At 38.5% G+C, this 21,566-nt stretch overlaps 1 protein-coding gene across 5 annotated transcripts in view; it reads left to right on the top strand.

Annotated features, from left to right (window-relative positions):
- The window catches only part of SAMD12 (sterile alpha motif domain containing 12), a 178,115-nt gene that overhangs the window by 28,678 nt on the left and 127,871 nt on the right, over window positions 1–21,566 (top strand). For 3 of the 5 annotated variants that reach the window (XM_069779947.1, XM_069779951.1, XM_069779946.1), the window contains one exon: window positions 16,394–16,523. In XM_069779947.1, coding sequence (XP_069636048.1) covers window positions 16,394–16,523 — 130 coding nt within the window. The remainder of the gene's footprint in view (window positions 1–16,393; window positions 16,524–21,566) is intronic. The other 2 variants (XM_069779949.1, XM_069779948.1) reach the window with 1 other exon arrangement.

Here is a 21,566-nt window from a genome sequence, read left to right as displayed (position 1 = left end):
GTGGGTATTATGTTCTGCCTATTTTCCTTTTGTCTCTAATGTCTGTAAGTGCATCCATCAACTAGTGATGACTTTGCTGACCTAGACACCCTCTACTTTTTTGCCTTTTTTTTTCTTGCTTTAAACAAAAGCATGACAATAGAGTCTGTATCTAATGGTTTCAGAACTGCTATTAATTCATCTTTCATTCAAGGCTGATTGCTTTCAATCTTAGCAGTACACTTTAGATTGCAAAAGATTTTGTTGAATGTGTTTTCATTATGAAAAGGTAGATGTGACTGAACTTCAGCATGCCTATGCTGATAATGCAGTCTTTTATCAAAATAAAGCTTGTGTATAGGTTTGAAGATGTATTTTTAAATAATCAATATTCTTGTTGATTAAATAGAAAAACTTTTTCTGGAGATAAAGACTATCACAATTGTATGTTGTCCTTCAGATATAAGACTGTCTCGAACTTAATTCAGTTTTGGTGACTCAGAATTTTTGCTTTTTTTCAGGTTTGTCCTAAAGAACAAATAGCTTAATTGTCAACATTTCAGCATTAGGTGGTGATTTGTGAAGTTGATGAGGAAAACTGAGAGTGTTATTCCATGTACTGAGCTTTCCTGAAGCCTTTATTGTTGACTGTAGAAGAAGAATCTGAAGTGCTTGTTAAGGTTCATGCTTATTAAAATGTCACTACTGTTTTCTTTTTCTGTAGGGAAGGCTACTTTATGGCTTGCAAACTATAGTTAATTGTCCACTGTAACTGGTAGCAGATTATTTCGGAAAAGGTTTTTTTTGCCTGAATAATTATCAGCTTTGTTTTCCATAGCTGCTGTTTCATGTTCCCTTACTGTCTGTTGAAATAATTTAGTATTGGAAGGGTTTTATTTTTAAACAGTATTTTTGAAGGGGAGGAAAAAAAATAAAGAACAGTGCCAAATGAAACGTTCAGATCAGGTAAGTGTTCGGCATGTTGATTAAACTCTCAAATTCAAATGAAGTTCAATTAGTGGTACGTGTCCATTAGTACATATTGCCCCTTCTGCTGTTTGCTGGGAGGAAAAAAGTGTAACACCTTCCCCCCTCGCTGCCCCGTTGACTTTTTCTCCCCTGCCCCGGTTTCCAGGTTCCAAAGGACACAAAAATGCTGATAAAAGCCCAAAAGAACAACAATAGGAAAGGAAGTTTGTCTTTGCTTTTGAATTCCAAAAAGAATACTGTAGAGTGTAGTCAGGTTGCATGAACATGCCTGACGTTTGGGGGGGGGAGGAACCACACAAGAGTGCATCCTATTGTTGTGCTCTAAAATATTTTATGTAAATTGCAAGTGATTCTAAAAACACAAAATAAACTGAACAGATAACTGAACCTGAAAATTAAATTAGCTCCTCTATACATGGCACAATGATGGCGAATAAAACTATGTCATTGTTGATGAAATTCTTATTTAACACTTTTCTGCACGTTCATCATCTTCTTCTTTCCATACCCCTCTCCCATGGTTAGATTTTTGTTCTGGGTTTGTGGGTTGCCCCACCCCCACCCCTCCCTTTTTGTTTTGTTTTGTTTTGACAAACCTGTTTCCCTTCAGGATCTTACGAAGACTTCTACCAGGTTGGAGAGGGGGCAGGATGGAGTGGAAGTGCACGTGTGTCCTGGCTGAGCAGAGCTGATGGTAGAGCACCCCATTTAGTGGTGTATTTCCTGCAGCACGTTTCAGTCTGCAATCCCTACTTTCTCTCATTTTATTGAGTTGACTGCTTAGTTCTTTGACTTCAGTGAGTTGATGATCAATTTATCATCCACCTGAATTATCTCACTCTGGCTTTTATTAGTGATAGAGTACTCTGTACTAGTTGGTCAAGAGCAACCAGTGAGAACTGTCCCCTTTGGCAGTGTTTCCTTGTTAATTTGGCTTATTTTAATCACTTTGCCATGCTGGCAGTAGTTGGGGAGAGTATTGCTTTGCTGCTTTTGCTGCTGAGAGAAAAGTCTGTGGAAGTGCAGTCTAAATAGAGCTAGGGGGAGACTGAAACAGATTAGGAGGAGGAACAGGAGATACCAATTTAAAAGAGTAGTAACCTTAATAACCAGATGTGTTTTGATTTTACACCACTTCACCAGCTTTACCAAATGCTTCAGTTTGTCCTAATGCGTAAGAGATGAGAACTGGGTGATTTTACAGTGAAATAGGAGATGCAAACATTTTTTGTTCAGAGAAATGTAGCAGCCCTCTGCGTCCAGTGCTATAATTATATGAACAATAGAATGGGGAGCAGTGAAATTATCCATCTCATAGCCTGGGATATATGATTGAGCTCAAAGGATCAAAAGAAAAAGCTGAGGAAAGCATAGGCTGCAGGGATAGTACGTGGATGGTGGAGATCAGGCAAAGTAGTAGAATATCTGCAGCAAAAGGGAATTTGACTGCAGAGGATGATATATAGTGCTAAGGAAGAATAATTTCTAGGATTAGTCTGAATATCCCACTGTATTTATAAATCTTAGAATTGAGGAAAAAGTAAAACCAGAAAATTGTTGCTGCTGCATGCAAATACACTAGAAGAACAAAACTACTGTGCTGACACAAGCAAGTAGGGCTATAAAACAAGGTAGAACTTGAAACTTTCCTACCCATTAGAAAGTTCCTCTCATAATTTTATTAATGGGTATTAATCTGCCACATGTATAAACAGATTGACTACAACCTCTCCTTTAGCAAAGCTTGTATCGGTTGTTTCTCTTTTAATCCTGTTCTAAATAGATTGACAAGGATTATTGTATAAAAACAGTAAATTGAGTTTCATTGACCTTTGGAATCTGCATGAAATATAAAAATATAAGTGATGAGCTTTAGATGTGTTATTGATGTTTTAATCAGTGAAGCAACACAAAACAAAAACCATACGTGAATATTTCTTTTCTACTTTCACTTCCGCGATTAATTATCACAAGTGGTTCTTATGTTTGTTAGTGAAGGCCTTTAGGACCAGTGAATTTTCACCAATTTGTTAGAAAAGTTATTCTAATTTATTATTTTTATGCTCTCCAAACACATATATATAAATCTAGCTTTTACTGTGTTGCAACACAAATCTCACACAGTAAGTAAGTGTGATAATGCTAGCAATACTTTAAAACAATGTGCCATAATAGTTCAGTGCATTTCTACTGTGTACTAGTGACGGGTTTAGAAGTGATCAAGATGTTAAATAGCATTCCTAAGGGTTATTTCTGATTATACTAGCCAAGAGAATAGCATCAGAACCATTTGTGGATAATGATAATATTTTCTTGTCTGTCAGGCAACAGCCTTTTCTTATATGCATCTGCTAATAATTTTGTGTAGTAAAATAATAAAAGGTTATATATAGTACTGTGTTCAGAGAAATGACAGCAGGATGAAAGTGAGGAAGAAACCTCCACCTCCATGTAATCTCTTCCATAAGAACATAGAAAGATATTTCATCTCATAAAGTAAACCTTGAGGCTTTCAGTAAATCATGAGGTGATTGCTTCTCATCTAGGGGCAGTTTGAAAGTGTTCCACTTAAGTGGAAAATTCTTGTTGACTGCGAAGTTTTGGAAACATGTCCTCATAAACAGCTGGTAGTAAAATGTTAATTTATAATTGTAAAATGGTGGTATAGCAACTATTGACAAGGGGTGAGCAGTTCCACGTGGAAGAGGAGGATGGGGGGGCCTGACTGCTAGAACTGTGCTGCTGCGTCTTGGAGCGAGTGGGCTGTCTCGTGAACTGCGAGCAGGAAAACAGCCTAAATGGCATAGAAGAGACAGGGCAGGTGAGAAAGAAAATGTGGAAAGTGCTACACATCTCCAAGAGAAAGCTGAATTCCTTAAAAGCTAGATTATCTGGAAGCCCCATGCAGTGCCTTGCAAAACTGTCTGGGTCTGTCAAAATGCTGCCTGTCAGTAGATGGTGCTCTTTGTATCAGCTGTTTACTCATGCTGCCTGTGTTTGGCTGTGTTTTCATGTAAAAGGTCTGGTAACATTCTGTAACAGTTCATTTCTCTGAATTCTGATGTCTGGGAGATTATAAATGGAGGCTTTTGAGGGATTGCCAAAAAAGAAAAGTGTTGACTAGGTTCCTTTGACACATCCTCCATCTTTGAATTTTTTTTTCAACTTCTTTTGCTTGTGAATGTGTATTGTTTTGAATTTGGACAAATTCAGAAGCTTCCAGCATAAAAACCTTGAATAAACATTGTGGATTGGAGTATGTAGAGTGGACTAATTCAGTTTGGCAACTGGCCTGTAAGACACTGCAATAATGTGGTCTAAAATAAAACTGCAAAGCAAGTTTGGCAAGTCATTTGCAGTTCTAAAGTTTTCTTTCGCGTATCAACTTTGCAGTTTTACCTGCTGTTTCTGGATAGATAGGAATTAGTTTATTTTTAACTGTAATTCTTCTTAGAAAGGACTTAAATTTATCAATGCAATTGCGAGTTTTACCTGGAGTCACTTATTCATCCTAATAGTTGGATTAATATAAAAAGCTGCATAAAAATGATTTGTTATTAATATGATTGAAGTATTATTGGACCTGCCTGCATTTTTTTATTATTCAGAAAATGTGCCAGCTCCGGAGGAAAAAAGTTAAATGTATTAATTGTGTAAAAAATATCACTTGCCAAAGGCTGCTGTTGAGATGAAAGCCCAGATCTGGGCAGCAGACCAGCATGGCAGTCCTGATGTGGAATTTGAGATGCTTAAAGTTATGAGTGTCTTTATGCAGTGGTCTGTGTATAGAACATCAGCTACTTAAACAAGAGTTAAATTTTGGCTTGTGAGATGAATTTGTCCCTGGAGTGAATCTTGAAAACTGCCTGCTGTTCACTGCCTGACACTACTGGTCTTTCTGCAAACAGAAACTGAAGGATTAGTGTGAATTTTTCATGTAATCTTAAACTGCAAGCAAATGATCCAAGAAAGAGAAGGGAACTGAGTTCCTTTCAGAAATGTAATTAAAATATTTCTAGTTCTTATTCAGGGCCAGTTTGTCTTCCCAGCACCTTGATTTAGATATCCCTTCATAGATCTCTCTCCAGAAAGTATATATATTATATGTACTCAACTCATTACAGCAGATTAATATTGTTCCTCATAATGTTTAATTTACCTTCTCTCAGCCTGTCTTTCATATTCATCTCCTTACGACTCAAGCTCTTTATGTTGAGGTCAGGTGGGCATAATATTTTTGTTGAAAATCTCAACTCCACATTTCTAGGGACATCTTAACAGCTGCCTTCCCCAGGAAGATGTTGCTGGGACATTTTGGGCTGGATTTACAAATGGTGCCTGGAACCGAAGATGCAAATCCTCACTTGACTGGCATTCCTCCCCTGCTTAGCTTCCCTGTGGTGCCTGCTGGGATGTTCCTGGGAAAGTCCCATTTTCCCATCAATGGCCTCTTCTAGGAGATATGTTCAGAGCGTGGCAACAATATTAACCTCTGCCTTCCTGCCCCTGCCTTGAATCTGTTGAATCTTGTCTGCCGAGTCCCATCAATGTGGGCTTTATAGCTCCAAATCTTCAGGTTTTTGAGCAGAGACAGTGCTGCTGCCACATCCTTCTGTTTCCTTTTAAAATAAGGACAAGCTTCTGACCTTTCTTTTGCTTTCAAGTTTATTTGCTGCACTACAGGAAGAGATGCTTGCTGTGAGTGAGAAGAGATGTCTCCCTTTGGCCTGGGCTGGCCTTGATGTAAATAGGGGACTTGTACTCTGTGGCTTTTTCTGTATCTTCTTGTTGGGTAACTTAGGCTGCTTCCTAGCCAGGAGGGGCCTGGCCATCATGAATCTCAGTTTGAGGCTTTTTGCTTTCTCTAATAAAGGGGATGAAAGGGCATTGTAGTGCTTACGCTCTTTTTATTAATGTAGGACTTCACAGGGATGATAAGACAATACAGGAATTCCCTTATTAGGGAGAGAAGACTAGTTTCTCAAAAGCAATTAGCAAGAATTTGCATTGACAGAAGTGCCCTGCTTGTTTCGAAAAATAAGTAGTGTATCTGCCTTCTAGATATTTGAGAAATCTGTTATGACCTTCTACACAGGCATTGCAATGCTATTGAATGAATCAGATGGCTGGGCTAATCTGCCTCTTCTGTCGGCATTTGCCTTTGCTGGAAGTGGAAGCAATGTCTTATTGGGACGCAAGAGGTTGACCTGTCAGCTGAGGCTTAGAGACCTTTTCTTATTCATACTCATGTACACATCTGGCCTATAAAGTTGTTCTCCTCAAAATGTATTTTGCTCAAGAGAATATAGTTAAGAGTCAACTGGCAAAGATATCTAGAAAACTTTGATTGCTGTTGGGGTATAAAATGCCTTGGCTGCTGCACTTGCCTTCTGCATATGAATGAGCCTATCCATAAAGACTGAAAGTTGGCATAGAAAGGTTATACTACTTCTTACAGTACAAGCCTCTTAATTGGTACATCTGCTGGAAACAAAGGTGCCAAAAATGTGATTCACTCAGAAGGAGTAAACCTTGTAAGAAAGCAACCTGTCATTATTTAACAGGGATTAAGATCCTCTCAGGATGTTAGATGTTCTCCTTGTACAAATGTACTGTTGTTGAGCTAATGGAGGAACTAACCTCACTACCTGCTAACACTGAAGTAACGGTTTCTTTTATAGCTCTTCTCATATAGAAATGCTTCACTGTGTCTTTAAAAAAAAATGGACTGTACCCTTCACCTCTGACATACAGCAGCTATTAAAAACCACAGCTACTTCTCAAACCCTAGGTTGTGACATGTTGAGTATCTTCTCGACAGAATACTGTAGTTACCAGAGTACTGCTCTGTACAACCTCTTTTTTTTCCCCATTAAATAAAGACCTATTTGTATTATAGTAGTATTCCTAGTAAAGAAAATTAATTTTTATGAGATTTAGAAAATTCTATCATTAAGCCACATGTCGTAATTTTTAATTGACACATTTTAGTTCACATCCATGTTAGTATGGATAACGTGAATATGAAACGGGTACATTTAAAACAGTCATGGTCCTGTCTAGTTCTTCTCATTTCAAGGCAGCCTGTTTTGTGACTCTTATTGCTAACCACTGATAATTGAGCTGTTTTTGAAAGAATCCAATTATGTGACTGAAGAATTGCAGATAAGGCATCACCAAATATATGTGCTTATGAGTCAGAAATATTCTCATGATCCACAAAACAAATGTAGGCTGACCAACATTCTTTACCCCTTATTATTGAATTTGCAAGTATAAAATCAAAACTTTGTGCTGTCCTTCAGATCTTGAAATTTTTAGCTCTTGTCTTTTGCTGTTTGTTGTTCTGTAGTTAAAGAGCAACAAAATTTCAGTGTATTATTAATATTGATATTTTTGTGCAAATTAAACATTTTTCCAGTCTAGTTTGGCCAGTGGATTTTGTTGCTGCTACAGGCTGTATTTTAGCTAAATTCTTCTATATGACCATCTTTAAATAACTATGCGAGAAATTCCAAGAAAATAAGTGGACCTACTTATATGCATGGTTTGTATTTATTTTAATGGCATTCCTGATAAGCAGTCTCAGTTTAGTTCAACTGTAGATGTAACTGACTAAGATGCAACTTGCAGAGGTGCCAGGATTGGTTTAAAAAAAAGAAAAAGTGGGAATGGAGACTCCTTTGTAATTGTTGGTTTTGTAGTATAGGTAGGTTTTGGGTGATGTTATTTTTAAATTTTTATTTTATTCTAGAGCTGGATAAAATATTTTTGACAAATACCGAACTTCTTCAAAAGTGGAATTTCAGTTGCTCTGACAGTATTTCTGAGTTCAGGACAAACTGTTGGAAAAGGGGAAGCTACACGTCATCACTGTCTTATTAGATATTCCTGTTTTCTTTCCTATGTGTACCTGAACGGATTTGAACTTACAGCTTTCACTGAGATGGGGCACTTTCCTGTGCCTACTACTAGTCTGAACGGAGTATTCCGTGATGAAGGCTCATGCCATAAGGCGTCTTCGCAGTGGGTGTAGTATTTAGTCCTTAAGACAGGATAAAAGATGAGCTAACCTGCAAGTTACGTGTGCTATGTCGAGGGTGAATGTCTTGAATTTTTATTCTTGCTGTAGGGGATGGTTAAGTGCAATGAAGAACATGTGCTTGTAATAAAATTTAGTTAATTACTTGTTATAAGTTGCTGTTAATACAGGGCTGTTGAATTGAAATTAATTCTGTTTCTTCCTTGACTCAATAGTGGTAACAAGCAGGCTAGAGAAGTTCAAGGAGGAACCTCTTACCTTCATAGCTGCGCAAGGCATGCTAGTGGGGCATCTGCTGTGCGAACAGAAACTGTTTGCTCTCCAGATCTATGCAGGATACAGAGTAGGTTTCTGTTTGTAAAAGCAGGACGATTTGTATTTACTTGTGAAGACTGTAATCTGTGATATAAGGTAGTGATGGTTAGAGCCCGGACTTGGACAAGTTTGAGTTGTCTCAGGTAGAGAAGGGGAATCAAAGCCACATCAGTGAAGAAGTATCAAACAATTGATGTATTTTGTGAAGTAGGAACCCTCACCCTGACAGAGCAAGTCTCCCTCTCTGCGTTTTCTCTGCAAATATCCAAAAGCAAATATTTAATTTTTAGACTGGAAGGAATCTTTTGCACTGAGTGAAATGGATCTTCAGTTTGGCAAGATTAAAAATGTAGTGTTTTTAGATGACGTGAATTTTAAAACATTACACTCTTTGATTTGGATTTGGCTGTCAAAACCTAAAATTGATTGTGTTTCTGGTCCTACTTGTGATTTTATTTTAAGCATTGTTGGCCTGTCTGTCCTGGTTGCAGCTTTCAGGATTTTTGATAGCAATTAAAATGATGTCAGGCAACCTTCTTGACAATGCTGAGGAGTGCTCTGTCTTCTCCTTTCTCGTCCTGACAATTCAGTTCTTCACAGTTTGCTGATAGTGCCACTGCCATTTATATCAACACTGGCATCTGCCAGTCATGATTCTTGCTTTAAGAGTGTGATATCTCATTGAACGAGAGTACTCTAATGGGAAACGTGTCACCTTGTTTATCCTTGCTTGTTGTTTTGATGCTGTCTTTATCCCAATCAGGATAATGCTCAGTGATACTTTTTTTGACAGCTTTATCCTTTCCTGTTGATGGTTATACTTGTGACAGCCTTAAGAGGGAGTTAACTCCTTCTAATAACTTCTTACTTTCCAGATCAATCTCATTATTTTTCATAACTTGTTTCCTTTTCCCCCCTTTGCAGTCTGTTTGTAGTACACCTAAGCTTGTGGCACCGGTACGGAAGGTACTGGATTGGGTCAATCCCGGTGTTGCTTGAAAGCCAGATAAAACCTCCCTCTTTGTTCATTGGTCTTTGAACAAGTGGTGGTTCTATGCTGACTTGGGACCCGGGACTAGAAGTTTCTGCTTGTGCAGAGCTGGCTTTAAGCATTGCCAGAACAGTCTCTTGGTAGGGACAGCAATTTACAGCAGTCTGCTGGAGGCAACAAAAAGAAGCCAGTGGCTGACGTGGCCCCTGGGATTGTGAAAAGGTGAAGACACTCTGTAAGTGAGAGAGGGGGGAGGCTATGGACCACTGCTGCTAATATAGGAGGGAGGCCCTTGTAGAAGTGGTGTTTGTTCTCTCCTTTTCCCCCAGAAAGTGGGGGATAGGAATAGCAAATAGCAAATCTACTTTACAGGACCTTTTCTACTTCTCCCGCACCTTCCATGGCTTCCCTGCCAGTCTCCAGTCTTTCCCCTACCTGGTCCTTCCTGGAAAGGGCTGAGCTGTCTCTGTTCACCTTGTGCTCAGAGCCCTGAAGCTGGTGCTGCTCAGGTGTCCTCATCTCCCTCTTTATCTCTCTTCTCTCTCGCCCATGATGTCAGAGGACCGTCCCCATCTGTTCAGTGGCTGGATCGAGGGGGCAGTGATCTCTCTGCGGGTCTGGTTTGTGTCTCTCCTTGGACTTCAGGTGTGTTTGAACTAGCTCGGAGTCAGTGAGGATGTGGTTCTCGTGCAGCCTCAGGTACCTTGTCTGGACTTCATTTGTGCTCCTGCAAGACACAGTGAGCTGGCTGCACTGAGTTGCTTCTCTTAAAAAAAGACTTGTGTTCTGAGAATGTGGATTTGGGTGAACCAGATGGTATTATGGCTCTACTCTGATCCTTCTGCAGACCAGTGGTGGGAAATAACTCCCTGTTGTGTGTACTTGTAACTGATCTTGTCTTTTGTGGGATCCCATATATGAACTGTGATGTCAGGCAACATGGTGTGGCCATGTACCAGCAGACTGGACTAGGGAAGGAGGGACTACGTGTAGGACAACATGCATGGGAGTGATGGGGGAAGGGTTGAGATGTGGGCTGGGTGCCACCTCCAGCAGCACGCTTTGAGCATCAGGCTGTGTTCATAGATGTGAGCGCCCTGGGAGCAGAACAGCCTCCTGGTCCTGCTCATGGCATCATTATATGACTCTCTGCCATGCTCAGGGGGTCGTAGATTAGGCCAACCAGTTGCATTTTGGATCTTGCCATGTGGAGCAAGTCAGTTTGGGGCTGCAAATGTGACATACAAGCTTGCAGCTTGGGGAATGCAAGGTGCTAGCTGACCATGCTTCTGCAACAATTTGGGAGTCTTGGTGGGTCTCCCACATCTCTATAGTTTTCATTCAAAGTGGACATTGTGTGTTGATCAGTCATAGGTGTATGACTTGCACAATAGCTGCTGTAGTGTCTCTGTTTTAATCCTTCTGGGGTGGCACTAAGGTTTATGTCTTAGCTAAACCAAAATTGGTGCAAAGTTGGCCTTTAAAGCGTGCTTTAAACTAAATCACAATGATTTTTTAAAAAATATATTTTATTTGCCATACTGATTTTGTTTTTCACGGTGACTTAAGTAATAAATTAGAATGTGACTATTTGAATTTCTGATCCAATTAAAGTTTTAAACATTCAATCTTTTATCAACATAAAAGGGAAAGTGTCTTACAGTATTTTCTGTGTTTTTTTTTTTTTAAATAGACACATTTCCTTTAGTTTGTCATTTTCGTCTCTTTTTAGTATTAAAATTCTCAGTAACACAAATGGGAACCCAACACAATGGAGGTTTCAGTGGTTTTATGGGGTGTCTGCTTATTACTGTAATTTTCTTCAGTCTTTGCTGCAAAAATCTGTAAGTATGAATATCTGACTATCTGAGAAAGTGTATTTCTAAACCAAAATGTGTCCTTTCCAGATTCTTCAATATTTAAGATACCATGTAAAAACACATTCATAAGCCTGGCTCATTTCTTCTGTTCTTTCCAGAACTGAAACCAGCTTTTATGTTAGTCATTGATTCTGGATTCTATATAGGCAGTTGAATGTTGGAGAAGTAATTTGGAATATATGAGAAAGATACTTATTTTCTCAGTTTTAGAAATATAACCCAAGCGTGTTTAAAAAAAAAAATCATGCTGAAATTCTTACTGGGCATTGCTGCTCCTGCTGCTTCTTGTCATAAATGATAAAGATGATGCTGTTAGTCTTGCATCTGGAGCAGCCTGAAAGATTTGACAATAACTTAGCTTTTGGAGCTGTGTAGTTTAAGTTCTCTGCTATATGTATCTGTATCAGATACACATAAAATTTTATTTTTCTAATTTTCAAATCTATCATTGGCCCTTTATAGTTTGCTTGCAGAAGACATTATGTTTTGATTTAACAAATACTTCCTTCTCAACTTCATGCATGAAGTGATCCCGTTTCTTTCCTCCCAGTCTCTCCCTCTGATCACAGACATGTCAATGGTTTTCTGATGCATTTTACTGTTTCCTGCCCCAGCTGACTCTGCATTATACTAGGGGTGACAGTCACCCATCTCACTCTCTCTGTCACTACTAGGTGGCAGTAACCTTACTACTTCTTTCCTTTGCTCTTCCCATACCTGTCCTCACAGCTATCAGCCCTTTTTTCTCTTGAACTGCCTAACTGGGTTAACATAATGGTTCAACATTGAGCAGTTGTACTCTATGTCTACTCCCTGTGAAGATTTCTTTGTGTCTGAAACACAGCTGGTAGAGCTCCACACTGCTCGTACAATAAATGATGGTTCTTCTCGTTGCAGCCTAGCCTTGCTTATGTCCTTTGACCAACACAGCTGTAACAAAATTGGTCCTCCTTTGTCTTTTTCTAGTTAAACTGTAAACTCCAGAGCAGAGTCTCTGGTGATGTGTGTTGGAGCAGAACCTGCCTTAACGCTTTGAGCAGCGCCTCTGTTTCATACAGGCATTTTTTTAGGCAGAAACTGTAGGGTCTGACTTTGGATAAATTTGAATGTAGATATGCATTGACTTTGCTTATGTGTCAGGATCAGTATGTTGGCAAATTGGATGTTACAAATGGTATCAGGCAGCCTTCTAACAGCAGACCTGCAGCCCTGTTTGACTGAGGACCCTGACCTCTACGATCCCTGGATTTTGTAATCTAAGCAGATTTGTAAATGCAACAAATGTTTGGGTTGAAGAAGCTCTTTTAAATAGTATGGCTCATAGTATGTAAAGTGGTTTTAATAGCGAGATTGTATCCTCTGTCACTCAAAAATACAGAAACCTTTCTTTCTTTTCTGGAGTAAAATACGATAAATACAGACAAAGAAATTTCTGGTGAATAAATTGACCTTCAAAATTGGCAGGCTTGCTAAACTGCATGTGGAAGGCTGAAGAGATCACTTGTACGTCATTGCTTAGCAAGGGCAGGGCTTGGCTGCTAATGCTAATCTGAACACTGAAATACACTCTAGTAGTGCACAGGCTGTAAATTTAATTTGTTTATTTATTCTTGATTTTGTAATTTTAAGTACTGTCTTCTCTGCACCATGGAACAAAGACAGCATGAAATCGTGTCACATATTAAATATGCTAATTTTTCTTCTTGGGAGTCATTTTTATAATTTGAGATACACATAGCAAAAACTGGGGTTAGGCAACTTAGAAGAAAGTTTGACAAAATCCTGAAGAAACAGGTTTTCCTTCAAATATACAAGAAAAGATCAGAATACTGAAGACTTTTATTCTCATTAGATCTGTATCTGGCATGAGTTGGCATAGCGTTTGGCAGGATTAAAACTGTTAAAGTGTTGCCAGCAAAGGGTGATCTTATGTCAGGAAAATGAAAAGGAAGGCTGGATCAAATATTTATTTATTTATTTTTAAATATATGTTATTTAATTTTAGTCAGTTTGGGCCTATTGTTTGACTGAGACGATAAACAGAAATAAAGTAAAACAATATGTTTTCCACCTGTGTAGGTAGTTTATATATAGTTAGTGACAGGGGACTCATTTGGTAGGTATGTTTATGGTAAGGGTAATTTTCTTTGGTTTACTGGGAATTTTTTTAGTATAAGATCTAGTTTTAGAGCAGGGAAGAAACTAACAAATGAATTTTGTGGGAGGGATGCATATTTTTTAATAGGCTTTCATTTAGAGCATCTGGTTGGAAAATATTTTGGGTATGATGTTTCAAAAATGAAAGCGACAACAATATACTTTTTATAACCATTGCTTTAAAAACCCTGTATTCTTCTAACTCATCAAGTCCTTATGAATTAGAAAGTGAAACATAACGCTTGATGGTGTCAATGTAAAAATGTCCTTTTTGGACTGCAGTTATAAGTTTAAGTCAAACATGTTTCTACTTTAATTCTGAACATTGGACAGTAAAAAAATCAGCATGCATGTTTGCTGTGCAGTGATCTGTATATTGCACAGCATAATAGCTACATTTGAAACCATCTTTCAGTTCTACAGGCATGGAGAGAAATGTTAAATTTGTACTGTAGTTGCTCATAAACTTTTTCTTCAGATATTTAACATGATGGTGCTTAAACTTTTTGAGAGGGGAATAGTTGCTGAACTGAAAAGAGCAACCTCTTAGTTAAAACAAACATTGGCACTACTTGTGTACTTTCAGCTAGGAATAAATAGCTTGTAAATCTATAGCTAGCTATAGATATTTGTATACAAATATTTGTAACTTAAGTATTTTTATTATGTACAAGAAAAGCCATTAACAATTTATTTTTCAAGGGCTGACAGACTTTCCTCTAGTCTTGAAAAATTCCAGTGCTCAAGAAATACCTTTAAATTCAAGCAATAACTAATATAAAGATACACGTTGAGATCTTGACCCCATTGTTCGGGGATTTCTATGGAATCTGAGAGACTGCTTGTGTTATATGGCTATTTTTACTTGTTTTTTTTTCTTTGATGTATTTGTGAAGGACATGCATTTATATATGCATGTAATAAAAATTGGCTAACTGATACCATAATATTGGGCTCTTCATTGACATTCAGTTTCTTCTTTGACTCAAACAGCATAACATAGAGGCTAGAGAAGTTCGAAGAGGAGGCTTTGATCTTCTTAGTTGCATGAGGAACAGTTACAGGGCGCTTGTTCTCCCTACAGACATCGCCCCTTCTCAAGACCTATGCAGTGTCCAGAGTGGGTTTCTGTATGTGCAGAAGACTGATATGCTTCTCAGAAAGGATAGTGGTAGAGCAAACGCTGTCCTGGTTATAGTGCACTGTCAACACCTCTGGAAGTTTCTTTTTTTGTGGATGCCAAGTCTGTCAGTCAGGCTTCTGCAAAAGATGAGAATCGATTATTTGGGGTGGTTATTGTGTTATTGTGATACCTCTAAATGTGGACGGTGCCTATTCGTGTGTTTGAAGCAGGATTCATGTTTCTGGTGAGTGTACTTTTGTTCAAAACAAAAAAGGCTGAGCTAAGGGATGTGCTTTGTATTATATACTCAACTATAATTTTCCTGCTGTTTATTTAACTTCTACACAGGCAATGGAAAAGAGATAGCAAAAATTGGACTTGAGGAATTCAAGACATGTTTGTCCATTGGAATTCTAGCTCTGCCATATTCCCTGGCCCTAACTTAATATCTTTGCATGGTGTACTTTATGGACTTAATAGGACATGCAAAGCACTAGCTTAAAACTGCTTTGGTCCTTTGGGGTTCTAGTAATGAAGAATTTCAAAGCAACTTTGAAAAGGTCTGTCTGACAAAGTACAGCTGCGTAAATGTTGGGATAAACCCTGACTGTCAGTATTGAGGGAATCTGTCATGAGTCCTAATGGAGAAGAACGTTTGAGATGACATTCCACTACACCTCAAATTTGTGCAGAAAAACTTCTCTTGAACCTTCTGCACCATCAAGGAGCTGGAGGACAGGTATTCTGCATGCACAGAATGGGAACAAAGATACTTTGATTTTATTCCGTAGACATGGTTCTTTTGACAAAATCATGAAGTAAATGACTACATTGGTGTTCACACCCACTTACATCAGCAATGTCCAATGTAAAATATTTATTGTTGGTAATAACAGCCCATCTGTTCAAGATTTTCTTAGTCTCCTGGGCAGACCGTGTTGCAAATAAGATGAAGTCACTTTGAATATATTTTCTTTTTTTTGTTGTTTTGCCTACTTTGACAAGAGGTTTAAATCCCTGCAGTTCAGGTCATCTAGAACTCAGCATTTTTATATAGTTAAAAATGTGTATGTGCAAAGGTGAATTGTTTGATTAAATGAAAGGTGACTTTCTACATATGATAATGCAATTGGCTTAATTTATGAATGATTTGTGTATAAACTGTTAACTGCTCAGATAATCTATGATAAAACTGAATTTTTAGGAAAGTATTGAACAGTGGTCTTTTTTTTCCATTTATTTCTAAAGAAGCAACTGTTTTAAGCAGGAGTTCTACTTATTTCACATAATGGTGATTATAGGAGGGTTAAAGGCAAAAAAGCAGAAAAACTAAAACTACTTGTAAACATCACTCGGACTAAGAAGGATGTCAGCTGAAATGCTCAGTATGAACCGATACACCAGCTCTACCTCCATTGGTGTATAGTCTCCTTTTTCCAGTTGAACCAGTCTTTAAGCTTGTTTGCACTGAAGGGCAAATTGTAGTTGAGGAACATGCCCAGCCTGAGGATACTCCTGGTCTTCCATGGTTACATCCAAACTGGGACACAAACATACATACATCCCTCTTGTGAATTTGAAGGCTTCAGAGGCTGCAACTATTGCCCTTTGGGTACAGAGTTGGTCACTCTTTAAACTGTTATTCAAGTAAGACATCATGCGATATGTTTCCTTGATGCAAGGAACTTGTATGCAATGCATAATAAAGAAACTTTCACTGTGTGTGATTCTCGTGTGACATATTTGAAGAGCTGGGTCTTGTGTAACGTACTGGTGATTATTGGATATCTGCCAGTCAGAGCAGCTCCTATCTTGCATTTATTGCTTTAATATCATGTACGGACATCACAGATTAATATTTCTGAAACTTGTGTGAGGACTAAACATCATTTCTGTTCTTTGTTCTGTGTTTATAGTCTGGGACTGTGAAGCTGACCAAGCCTGTGGCATTATGGACCCAGCAGGATGTCTGCAAATGGCTGAAGAAACATTGCCCTAATCAGTATCAAATCTACAGTGAGTCATTCAAACAGCATGACATAACTGGTAAAGTATGCACTATCAGAAATATTTTACTTAAAATGTGGCAAATTGTTTTACTTTGCTGTTAATAGATTGTGACTGTGCACTGAGGGCTTTTTGTTGATTGTTTGACTAGAGAGTTGCAAGGTTTAGAGCAGGGGGAGTATACCAGTTTTCATAGGATGTGGTAAGTGATTTCCCCATCTCTCCAAAAGATAAATTTCAGATTATTCAGGGTTAATATCATGAGGAAAGAAGTCAGTCTGTATGTGGGTAAGAGCCACACCCTGTTCATTCCAAATAAATAAAAAACCCCTCAAAAACTATAAGAAATGTCCTATGAGGAAAAATGTGTCTTGTCTTACAATGATGCTTTTTAGTATATTCTTCTATTTTCCTATTTAGTATATTCTTCTATTTTATTTTTCTGTTTACTTTCGAAGTTGATATTGAATTTGTTGATGTGCTTGACTTGTTAACTCCTACTCAGTTTGCTGTAGTGGTATTTTCAAAGCTGACCACTTTGAACTGAAACGAGTTTAGCAGAGTAACTGGATTAATATAAATACAGATGTAACTTGGGACTTAACTAGCATTTTTACTTATATCCCAGGCAGTAATTAATCTGTAAAAAGTTTAATGTGGAACACTAATTTGTTCTCTCAAGTGGTGGTATACAAAACTGGGAATTGGCATTCAGCCATTTAATATCAAGCAGAGATTTGATTTTCATATAAAATCTCAGTCTTAACAATAATGTATTGTTAACTACTGTATGTTTCAATGAGTGTCTGTTCGTATATAGTTGTGGTGTTTCAAATTTTACATTGATTCCTGTTGCTATTCTTTCCTTTCTGGTAATATACGAATGATTGCAAACATGGCAGTCTAAACTACCAATATTTGTATACTACGTAGCCATGAATAGCATACACCCTTTCATGTGAGAAGTGTTTGTATTGGTTTGGTAAGTGTTGAGTTTTAGTACATAACCATTGTGCCCATTTCCTCTAAGTCATCATCTATTGAATTCAATCCATAGGAATGTAGTCTGTGTCTCCACCCATGTGTACAATGCTAACTGCATCCAGAGCGCTACCAGAAAAAATTGAAGCTATTTTAAAATTTTTTTCTAGTACTGTTTTACTATCATATTGACTCTTTTTAGGATTAAGGCACTGTGAGATGGAGTTGAAAGGAAGAAAAAGTTGTTTTCATTTCAACATAAACATAGATGGAAACCTTGTAGTTTCATTGCAGATGTGCAAAACTTCAAACTTTATAGACCTCTTTGAAAAAGAAGAATCAAGATCAATCTTTCTTTACACAAAAGAGGTATACGGAAAATATTAGTATGAGTGTTAGAAAGTAAGTCTGCAGGAAAGAAAATAATGTCAGTTCAGTAACTACCAAAGAAATGAAGAAACACAATCAATGTTTGTACGGATTTTATAAAAATACATTGTGATAATATTATGAGTGAAATCAATAACTCGGGAGGATATTTCCAGTGCTGTTGGTCCCTGTGACTATGATTATTTGAAATCTAATAAGGGGATAGAACAGTGGATTTGTAGCTCAAAAAAAGTAGAGCATGAAAGGAGCATGGAAACTAATATGAAGATTAAGCCAAGGTAGTGTAACTGTTTCCAGAGATGGCTATGGAAAAGTGATGTGATTGTTGAAAATTTCTCAGGAATTAAGTGACTTTACAGGCTGCTTTGATATGGAAAAATATGATGGAAAAGAACTTGAAGAAAGTGACATGGAAAGGATATTTAAACTTTGTTTGAAGATAAAATCTAAGGCATGGTCATAAGCCAGGAAAATCGTCTTGGGCAAACATATCTAGCAGTTATTAACCATAGGTGTTGAAAAGTGTGGCATTTTACTTGGGACTATTAGTTGCTGATTACAGTTTATTGAGTTGGGGGCAAAAATGCAAACCAAAATGTCCTTTTCTTTGTGGAGATTTTGTTTTTACCACTCCTGACAGAAAGCAGCTGCAAATGTGCAAGAAAAAAAATGCTTAATCTGGTGATTTACATAGTAAGAAAAAAGAGCTTTATATTAACAGTGATTTTGAGGATGCCATGGGACAGAGTGTACTCTCATCAGATTTGCAAATGACACCAAATTGGGGCTAACAGTGCACAGACTCAAGACTAGGGCTGCCATTTGTAGGGACCTAGGCATAGGGACCAGACACAGGCTGGAGGAATGGGTCAACAGGAACCTTATGAAATTCAACAAGGACAAATGCAAAGTTCTGCAGCTGGGAAGGCCAAGCCAGTTGCACCCAATACAGCCTGTGGTTGACTGGCTGGGAAGTGGCTTTGGTGGAGAGGACCTGTGGTCCTGATAGGCAGGAAGATGAAATGAACCAGTGTTGTGCCTTGGCAGCAAAGAATGCTAACAGAATCGTGGGCAGTATTAACAGGGATAGTGATTATTCCCCTTTACTCTGCTCTTTTTAGCCTCCAGTTCTTGGATCTCCAGTGCTGGAAATTGCACTCCTGTGCAAGTTCAGGTGATGGCTACCAAGATGCTCAGGACGGGATCACCTGCCCTGTAGGAAGCGGACTGAGGGAGCTGGGCTTGTTCAGCCTGGAGAAGAGGCAGCTTGCTGAAGTGGGGTGAGGGGACTAGCAGCAGCCCCTGGTATGTAGAAGGATGTTATAAAAAAGATGGAGCCACAGACTTCAGAGTGATTTATGAGAGACACCAGACTTGAGTTGAAACAAGAGTCTGAGGCTGAACATAAGGAGAAACTTTTTCCCCATGAAGGTGGTTGGGCATTGGAGCAGGTTGCTCAGATGGGGTGTGCAGTCTCTGTCCTGGGAAGGTTTCAGGTGCCAACTAGATAAAACCTTGAGGAACCTGACCTTATTTTGTAGCTGATGTTGCTTTGAGCAGGAGGTATGGCTAGAAATCTGCTGGGATCTCTTCCAATCTGAATTCTTCTGCGGTCCTATGATTTGCTGAGAATTTACTGAGTACCTCACAACCAGTGAAATGCATTTTGCAGCCAGTTAGGGAGAATTAAATATGGAAGGGTCTAATAAGAAATTGGGAGACTTTTTTTATACACAAAATCCTTGAGTTCAGTGACCAGAGCATTTGGTTAAGTTGACTTATTCAGCAACAGGTCAGTGGTCATTTTCATTGTGTTGGACCCAAAGCTAGAACCAAAAGAATTTGAAGGACTAATACTGAGTGAGATCTAAGGGCACCTGATAGGAATTAGCAGCAGTAGGAAAAATAAGACAATAAAAAGGGGGGAACAAAGGTGACAGTGGCCTGTACAGCCAAGAAAGCAAGGTAATGGTAGGGCCATGTCACTGGAGGCTCTACAACTGGTGTGGGCATTTACCAGTGTGAGGGGACATAAAAAGTTGCTCTGACTGGCCATCTTTTTACACTCATTTATACTAGTACAATCCAGGAGGCAAGCCTGAGAAATGGACCTTGCTTTCAGTGTGCATTTGTGGCTTTGAATTTGCCAGGCAGCAATACTGTTAAATGACTATGGAGTTCTTGAGAGGTGAGTTGTTCTTTGACGGTCTTATCCTGTACCATTGAAACAAATGAAGATTTTTGCAATGTCTCAGCATTAACAGGAGCAAGACTGGGCATAGAATGACTAAGGAATGCCTACTTTGGAGAAAATGTTCCATTGATAAAGTAATAAAGATGATGTCGAGGTAACTGCCTATTGATGTGTGATTTGTTGAAAGGAAGGAAGGAAAGAAACCCTGCTTCACCTCTTGTTTTTATGCCATGTTCCCCAGTGTGCTAATGCATGTCTTCAGAGCATGAGGTTTTAATGCTGTGATCATTAAACAAACCTCATTCTGTCAAAGTAATATCCAAGAGGTACCTTGGTCCAAGTGAAGGAATTTGATAGGAGGTACTTGAAAGGACTCAAGCCTTTTTAGATTAAACTTTTAATGGGAAAGGAACAGGACTTAAGAAAACCTCTTTTTAGTTTTAGAAGGGACCAGAACTTATGAATATTTATTAAATACCAAATGGCACCTCGGAAAATGAAATACTAACTGCTACTGAAAACCTGCTGCAAAAAGCCTTAAAATCTGGCTAATTCTGTAACCGCTAAAGATGCTTGCATTTGAATCAGCTATATTGACATATATTTTTATGAAATTCATGTAAAATCTTGGTTTTAATATCTGAATTGATTTTTTTTTTCACTTCAGTAATATCTTAGCAAATGTTAGGAGTTTATCATATCAGCTGAAATACTCGTTATTTAGCACGTTGGTGAAGGGATGGTCTTGTGGTTTAAGATACTACACTGGAATTTGGAGAAATCTTGGCTCCGTTTCAGGTTACTCTGGTGTTCTTAGGAAGCACACTGAATCCTAAGGTTCTAAGTTACTCTCTCCAGACAGAGAAAGGGCTTCTTTTTCTTATCAAAGTGTTGGCAGATATCTTTCCAATTTCCAGAACAAATATAATTTAATTACGCCCTTTGTTTCATGGAACTCAGTGGAGTTTTGTGCTGCAGCCAACGAAGTGACCTGGGATGAGAGATGTGCAATAGAGCACAGGAAGCCTGGGTCTCATTCCTACCTCTGGGGCAGGAAGGGTGACTGAAAACAGGTGGCTTTATTCACCATGTTGTGACCTCCTGATCATGTTCATCCCGCCCATATATGTTTTGGCATCTGTACAACGGAGATAAAGATACCAGTGTTGTTAAATGTGTTGTAATATGTGTATAAAAGATGTTATTTGAGCCAGCTGAGTCTTCCTGTTAACGGGTCCGTTTTGTTTGGAACAACTGCTCACTTCCTGATCCCTCCCTTGGCAAGTGATCCCAATGTTGTTATCTTTCATCCTTCCATTATTGATGAGTATCACATTGACCCAAAATATCTCTCATGCCAGTGACAGAGCACACCTAATGTGAGGCCCGATGCAAGAAGCAAAGTGAGGTCTTCTGTAAGGTGACCTCAATAGGTGTTCACCCTGATGTTTCCCCATCTGTGTTACCTGACATCTGGCCCTTCAGAGTCTTCTCACAGATCCTACTGTAGTTACACT

Source organism: Haliaeetus albicilla, chromosome 3, assembly GCF_947461875.1.
Source record: "Haliaeetus albicilla chromosome 3, bHalAlb1.1, whole genome shotgun sequence".
Taxonomy (NCBI): domain Eukaryota; kingdom Metazoa; phylum Chordata; class Aves; order Accipitriformes; family Accipitridae; genus Haliaeetus; species Haliaeetus albicilla.
The sequence above is the reverse complement of the archived record's forward strand: the minus strand, read 5'-3'. Positions and strand labels throughout refer to the sequence as shown.